This window comes from Siphateles boraxobius, unplaced genomic scaffold (assembly GCF_051911475.1).
Source record: "Siphateles boraxobius isolate OS27281-9 unplaced genomic scaffold, OSU_SipBor_1 25, whole genome shotgun sequence".
In the NCBI taxonomy this organism is placed as follows: Eukaryota; Metazoa; Chordata; class Actinopteri; order Cypriniformes; family Leuciscidae; genus Siphateles; species Siphateles boraxobius.
Window position 1 is genome coordinate 14,606,513 of NW_027508866.1, and position 8,409 is coordinate 14,614,921.

General features: G+C 39.7%; 1 protein-coding gene across 2 annotated transcripts in view; it reads left to right on the plus strand.

Moving 5' to 3' along the window:
- Positions 1-5,943, plus strand: part of fgf11b (fibroblast growth factor 11b) — a 57,626-nt gene extending 51,683 nt beyond the window's left edge. For both annotated transcript variants that reach the window (XM_077242823.1, XM_077242824.1), the window contains exon 5: positions 1,152-5,943. In XM_077242823.1, coding sequence (XP_077098938.1) covers positions 1,152-1,285 — 134 coding nt within the window. In that variant the 3' untranslated portion in view covers positions 1,286-5,943. The remainder of the gene's footprint in view (positions 1-1,151) is intronic.
- Positions 5,944-8,409: the final 2,466 nt, after the last annotated feature.

Below are 8,409 nucleotides of genomic sequence, written 5' to 3' on the forward strand. Positions count from 1 at the left end.
CAGCAAGTAATTAGCTTAGAGCACTTAATGTCGTGCTTGGACAAGTTTGCACTAGCATAAATGCAGGTATAACCAACTTGCATCAGATTAAACAATTTTACAGCAGTAACCTGACTGAACCAGCTAATAACCAGCTACGACCAGATAATACAGTTTACACCAGCTTAGACCAAATAGACCACATTCCCAGATTCCACCAGCTAATGACCATTTTGGATGAGCTTATAACCAGCTTGCACCATCTTAAACCAGCCAATAACCAGTTTAGAGCAGTTAATAACCTGCTTGGACCAGCTAATAACCTGCTTTCACTAGCGTAGACCAGCTAATTATCAGTTTGCATTAGCTTTGACCAGATAATAACCAGCGTAGACCAACTAGTAAGCAGCTTGCAACAGTTAATGGATATTTTAGATTAGCTAATAACCATTTTGCACCAGATTAACAACCAGTTTAGATTAGTTAATAACCTGGGGCCAGTTGCATAAACTGCTAAGACTAGTCTTAAAAGTTAGTCATCACATTTTTTCTTTTAAACTGTTCATAACTGTTTTAAGTCAGTTTTATATAAACGTAGATTGGTCTAATTTGATACTAAAAAGTAAGACTAATTGCCCCTTGACTCAACGCTAGTTGGTCAAACTATAACTTAAGACACAGTCTTAACATATTGGCTATGTTTATGCAACTGGTTTGGACCATCTAATAGTTTACAACTGCATAGCACCTAATATCCAGTTTATACTAGCTTAAACCAGATAATAACCAGCTTGCATGTTTATATGAGATAATATCCACCTTACGCCACTTAATAACCAATTTGCACCAGATTAAACCATCCAATAACCATCTTAAATCAGTTAATAACCTGCTTGGACCAGTTAATAACCAGCTTGTATCAGCATACACCAGCTAATATCCATTTTGTACTAGTTTAGACCAGATAATAACTAGCTTGCACCAGCTAACGGCCCTCCCAGTATTCAGATTAGTGGTCAATCAGTATGGGTTTTTCAGTTGCAGACACTTGAAGCTTTACATTTTCCACTGTCATAAATAGTTGCACTAATTATGAAACTAAAGGTTATTTTAGTTCCTCTGCTGTTGCTTTAAATAACATCAGTGTGTCTTTGTTCTTCTCGTTCCCTCAGTGGCCATGTACAAGGAACCTTCACTGCATCAGCTTGTAGCAGAGCAGAGTCCTCCTCGCAAAACCGTAAAGACATCAGACTCCCCCTCCCACAAGAATGGCAGGAAAGAGGCACCCAGAGCTGATGCTTCATAGCAAAGGGGGCGCTCACAGGGAGGGTGAAGGACTTCAGTGACACTGAGAACTCCGTTTTCCTTCATGCAATAGGGGCAGGAAGAGCTGTATGAGCGGCTGCTTGCTTTTGAATGGGGTGAGATCAGACAGCAGCCCCTGGCAATGAGAGGAGAATCCTTGCCTCTCTCAGTCGAACCAGCTCGTATATATTTCCACTGACCCGGCATGACACCTGACCCACCATATGATTCTATAATCCCCTGAAAAACATGTTTCTGTGCCCCCACATGCACTATTTGAGTTCTATCACAGTGCCAGACGAAAAATGCGAACAATATATATTCTAACTGAAGAATTCAATTGACTTTTCTTTCCCAAGGGTTTCTTTTTGTTTGAACGAAGAGTTTGGGTGTGAGAATGAGAGCGCGAGAGAGAGGTTATTATGTAATATCATCATAATGATTCCAGCAGATGAGACCCTCGCTGGTTCATTTTTTCCTGCCATCACTTTGCCAACGGCTGCTCTGTGCCAATCAGAACTATAGGAAGGAGTGCAGTAAAATTTGTTTTATTGGACCATTTAAGGAGGATCCAGTTCTATTGGTCTGCAGGTGTAGATTGATTTCTTCTGGGTCGCTTCCAGGGAAACCAATGCTATCGTCCGGAATATGTGATCGGGCAGCTTTTAAAATTAAACAAAGCCCTGTAGTTCCAATTCCTTGCACTGATATTCTCAAACACAACCTGATGACGATGATAATGAGTTAAGATTGAATCCACAACCCAAACGCATCTGTTTTTGGTTTAATTGTGGCTACACCTTGTAAGATCCAAAAAAGGAAAAAACAAGTCAATTCTCTTGTGACGACTCTATTAATGTTTAATGGCCAGTGAGCTCGGATCAGCATCCGTATCATTGGCAAACGAGTGCAGATTATTCGGGGCAGTTGTTTGATAGCTCTTTGATGGTAATCGTACAGGGGATTACATGGAGTCCAGCCATGATTGCTTGAATTATTTACTCCTTTTCTCAAGAACGTACGGCTCGTTCAAGCAGCTCGGATGATAAATTTTAATATGCAAATTTAAATTGTGGCGAGCCGATCAATGACGCAGATTGTGTGCGTTTAGACGTGTCTATTAGAGTGTGAAAGAGACAGAATGATGCGAAATGAACATCTGCTTCCATTATTTATTTGTGTGTGTGTGTGTGTGTGTGTGTGTGTGTGTGTGTGTGTGTGTGTGTGTGTGTGTGTGTGTGTGTGTGTGTGTGTGTGTGTGTGTCTGTCTGTGGCAGTCTGGGCACACATGTGTAAACACATTGGCTCACACAGTTGATCATTTTAATGGTTCGGTCGTGTCTGGGAATTTTAATCTGCCTGGAGATGTTGACTGATGACCTTCTCCAGGTTTCATAATTGACACATAACCAAGAGGAAGTGCTGCGACATCCAGGACCTCTTTGTAATTCCACAGGCATCTTCCCACACACACCACACTCCGTAAATTGTTTGCAATGTGTGTGTTTGAGTAAAGAGTTGGTCAACCATCTTACTGATGGTGCCCTTTTGTCCTTCAGAAGGGACGAGACCAGCTCTGTGATTATGACATCAATCATTTGTGGGCCAACAGCAACTGGTGCGAATGTGGAAGGTGTGACCTGGGTGGCTGTAGATGTGACAGGTTCACAAGTTTGGTATTGCTGTTGTTCTGTGTGAAAAAAAGGTCATTTGTTGATTCGTATTTGTGTTTGAATGGTCAACTCAATGTCCTTGAGCTGTGTCCTGAACACCTGGCCAGCAAAGAAAATAGTTAAAATAAAATGAATGAAACTATGAGTAAGAATATTAAATCGAAGGGAAAATATTTAGGTAAATGAAACAGGAAGTCAGAAGAACATATAGCGGATGTCAGTGAGGGTTTGTGCATGTTGCAGAACGTTTTTAGCATGTTGAAGCATGGTACGCGTATGTGTCTCAATAAAAGTTGGCCAAGTTAAAGGAATATTCCAGGTTCAATATAAGTTAAGCTTAATTGCCAGTATTTGGACATTGTGTTGAATGCAAACAAAATGTATTTAAACTAATTTAAAAAATAAAAATAAAAGGCAAAAAAATTGGGTTACAATGATGCACTTAATGGAAGTGAATAGGGTTAATTTTTACAGCATTTACAGCTCTTTCATTGTCATATACCTTTATATCAAAAGGGTTAATTAGGTAATTTTTTATGATGATGAAATCATGTTAACATGCACATTTTTATGTCTTGTGGCTATTCTATTAAATCAGTGAGCATGTTAGCATTTACGTTCGTTTGAATCCTTCACTTTCATTGTTAAGTGACTCACTGTAACCCTTTTTTTTAAAGGAGGGACAAAAGGAAAATAATTTTCGTGTTAATCAACATTATGCCACAAGTGCAGTAGATTGAGTTTAACTTGTATTGAACCTGGAACATTCCTTTAAAAGGAATTGTAATGTGTAGCATGAGAAAGTCTGGAGAAAGTTTGGTTATGCGAGACGAGGTTTGGGATGAAGACGATTCGCTGGCTACGAGAGACTGAAAGTCCTGAGGGCAGCTCAGTGATTGAAGTTAGAGAGGAAGAGGAAGACACTTTAGAGGCATTAGATTATGAGGAGCAAAACCAGAAGATCATTAAGTTGGATTCTTGGAGGAGAGCTTGTGCTTTGGTGCTAATGATGAGGGCAAGATCCTGTTCTGTGAATTAGACACTGAGTGAATTCTTGCTGATTGAGCGGAAGGTGAGGAACAGGGTCCTTTGAGGATTGGGGGAAGGGAACATTTATGCTCGCGCGTGTGATGTAGTTACCTGGCCCGACGGAGACGTTGAGAACACAAGGACGAATGCGGTGCACACACGCCCCCTCATGTGTCCTCCAAAGTCATGCTCCATTTCCTGAGCAATCTCCCCAAACCCTCTCCTGTGTGTCCAGTGGCTTTTAACCTTCCCTCCAGCTCTGTGTGTGTGTGTGAGAGAGAGAGAGAGAGAGAGAGAGAGAGAGAGAGAGAGAGAGAGAGAGAGAGAGAGAGAGAGAGAGAGAGAGAGATAGAGTGTAGTAACGATCGATTGACTCAATAAAAGCCAAACTGGAGAGCAATAGCCCAGCACTGTGAGCAATAATTTCCCTGTGCAACCGAGGAACCCGAGGACATTAGCAGACGATGAACTGAGAGGGGGTTTTTTGTGTGTGTGTTCGGGACTTCCAGTCGGCAAGAAAGCAGCGGAGGAGGAGACAACATGGAGATAAAGTGACATTCAGATCGTAAACCCAATTTTGGTTTTATCAAATGGGCCTTGCCCGCTTGATCTCGCTCTCTTTCTTCTGTCCAGACCTGGTTTTGCAGTGAAACGACTAGTATTATGGTCTCAGATCTCTCCTGACTCTCGCTCTCTCCTTTAAATCAGGGCAAGTTCTCAATGACACATTGAGTCCACCCTCTGTTTCATTTGCCCTGAATTCAAGCATGGAAAAAGAGTGAGATGATCAAGGGTACACTTCTAAAATGTTCATGCTGTATTTTTGTGACGAATAATTGATTTCATACTATGTATCTCAGAGGAGTAAAGGAGAAAAATATGTGTATATAAATCAAAGAATGATTAAAAATTAATATGAAATGCAATCAAAAAATGATGACAGTACTGTAAATGGGTGCTTTTGGGGAGATGGACTGCCTGGTCTTGCCAAAACTGCTGTGAGCCATATGGACTGTGGACATGTACAGATTTGAGTTTCTTTTTGTATTTGTTTTTATTAAATTGTGATATTGACTGAAGCAACTAAAGGTCATTTCACCCACAGTGAAAAATGTAATTTTGAAGAACTGATGGGTACTTCCTTGAAATTTGCTTTTATATTTAGTGGAAAATATGTATGAAACCTTGTTTTGCTTTTTCTGACATATTTTCCCGTGTGCAAACTTACTTTTATTGATTATTTTCTTCTTTTTCATTTTAAAGCTGTGTCGTGAACAGACTAACTAATTGGACTTTTCGAGACCTCTTCACCCACACATGAGCAAAAAAAAAAAAAAAACCTGAAAGCCAACGCACCTTTTCTAATCAGGTCTTCCAAATGAAATGCAGAAGAAAACAAGCCAATCCTTTTCTCCCCTATCTTCTCGTCTTCCAAAAAGCAAAGTCTTCCACTAGCCAGGGTTTACCTGAGTGTGACAGTAACTGCCAAACTGAACATGGCTTCCTGCATAAGCCCCGCCCTCGATTTTACACAGTGAATGCAGGAACAGGCTGATTGGCTGACAGTCAATGGAGGCGGAGCTACACACACCTGCCCTATGAAACAGCATGGAGACATAAATACGTGGAGACTCGAAGAAAGCTGACCATAGACTAACAGCCGGGGTCAGCTGGCCATCCCCTGCGTCACTAACCAGCATGGCGGACGTGCTGCTCTTGAAGGCCGACACACCTGGGAGAGAACTAAGACTCTATTGCATGCATCCCACTTAGGAAATACTAGGAAAGGACTCCCTGTTACAGAGCACAGGATCTCCTTAGCACCCTCTCCTGACCTCCAACTTGCCATCCTGTGTACGTTTCAAGAGCAATTATACATCTCTGGGCTGGGAGGAGGGAGAGGTGTGTCTTATTACTACATATTATTGAATAAACAGTTATATTTGTATTATTGTAAGATGTGTGATGGACTTGTGATTTTGTGTAAAATATGTGCCCCTGGTTTTAGAACATTACCATGCATAACATCTCAGGCATGTAGGAAACAGATGGCACAGACAGCTGCAGGTAATCACAGGTGAGCAGTCAGGTGACAGGCGACAGACAATCTCTGCTCCCTTTGCACATTGCACACGGACAACACGCTCACACGAAACACTCGCTCTGCGCAGTATTTTTAAAACTTTTCCCTTTTCTATGTCACCAGACCTTGACTAATCGTCTCAATGGCCACCTACGAACATCTGCATTATGTCACTGCATTACAGGAAGTCTCGCTAATCAGATGAGGAACAGAATTAATTCCGCAGGGTGATATATAAACCACAGCCCACTCTCGCTCTTGCATGCAGACTCGTTATACAATCGTAGATCATCTTCCAGACCCTTCAAGCAAGCCAAGATAATTGTCTTGAACGCCTTTACAGACTCGACAAACTCTTAAAACAAGCTTCTTCATTTGAGGATTAGCTGGCGGTTGATGGATTAATATGAGGAAATTACATGCAGAACAGGGTCTGAATTTCAGGGTGGGAGGATGAAACGTAATTCAGATCCCTCTGCTGTTTAACTAAAAGTAATCCTAGAAACTAACTCTAGATCAGGACTCCTGCTGCGTGAATATTCAGAAATATTTCGAAGGCAGATTGCTTATTTGAGAGAACGACAGCATTTGGGTTAAACAATCAAAGAGTGGAGACTTCAAATGTATGGCATGCATCATAAAAGATGGTTGCACAGTGATTATTTCTCTGCAGGATGAAGGGAGACGCAAAAAACTGTTGAAAGTTTTAGAAAAAACAATGGAAGTTTTTTTTCTTGTTTTCTTGTGGTCACAATCTTATCAAATGTTTAAAACTGTTGCCTGTTAAACATCATTCAACAATCATTCATCAGTAAGTTTGCACATTTTGTTCATTTACAAAAATATTTTAAACCAACTGAATCAATATGCAAAAAATCACGTGGCCTTTAAAATAAGTTGTTTTTTAAAGTCACCCTATTCAATAATTTTATAGGTTAAAACTCATCTTTGATCCCCAAAATGACGTGTGAAAACAATTTCTTCATGCCAGCTTGAATGTAACTTCACACCTTGCTTTAGTATACACAGTTCCATGAATATGCATGTTTATATATAATACCTTATCCACTCGCATAACTTTACTGTAGTAAATGCTACATGATGGCAAGTGGAAATACTGGTTTTATTCAGCCATATACTGTATGTTTGAAGCAGAAACTGATTCAGAAGAAAAAGTGGAAGAGTGAATTATACAGGCTCGTCTAGAAGTCAATGTATAAGTCAAGTGAAAGGTATAACTAACTCAATTCAAGTTTAAAAACATTGTAGGCCATCTGCGCATCTACAGTATATAAAATAATAACAGTTTCTGTAGATGGGTATGCATTCTGGCTTCCCAATAGGTTACAACAGCGATAATCAAAAAACGATGGACAAAACAGTCACTCTTTGTAAACTTTGTTCATTGGGAGTGCTGTATGCTCTAAAATAACCAGTCATTACACCGTTGATAGAGTGCGAGCGCAGCTGAGTCCTGAACAGCACACGTTGCTATCCGTGTTTAAAATAAACTCATTTAAGTGCGAATTTGTGTGTGCACTCATCCGAAGTGCTCACACGGGCAGTTGCTTCTCGCGCAAATATTGATCTGTGCTTGAACGGACAAATTCACACAAAAATTATGTCAACATGCCTGTCTTGGTAAGTATCCTATAGTAAACATAGTTGGTTATGTCTTAAGTGAATGTAAACAGTCGAGAAAAAAAACGCATGTGTCGGAATCAGTATTTTGGTTCCGGGCATTAGTCTTAAAATGACAGCAGCCTAATATTCCTGCTGTATGATTTTAATGTTGATCAAACAACAAAAGAAAAGGTAATCACTTTTGTAACTTTAATAATGATGAATCTTTATTTAATTTATACCGTGTCAATTATATTCAATGCTATTTTACATTTAATTACTTTATTCAATTTATGTACCTGAAAACTACTGTTAGACCTAAATAACCTGAAAAACACAGTTTATTTTATTTGTTTCTTTGCTCTGTTGCTTGTAGTTGGATTATTTGTTTCTTATTTTCTTTATTTTTATTTGACAGTTGTCCTTCATACAGAACCGTACCGAAAACCGTGACCTAAAAACCAAACCGTGAGTAATTTGAACCATTACACCCCTAGTTTTAACCGGTTTTGAGATTGTCAAAATTATACTCGAAGTCGTGTGCATTATTTTTTATAAATCAACGAAACGAATTAGTAAATCGTGCGCATGATTTAGCAAATCAAAGGAACAAAATAGTAAATAGTGCACACAATTTATAAATCGAAAGAACGAATTAATAAATCAAGGGAACGAAACAGTAAATCGTGGGAATGAAATAGTAAATCGTTCGCATGA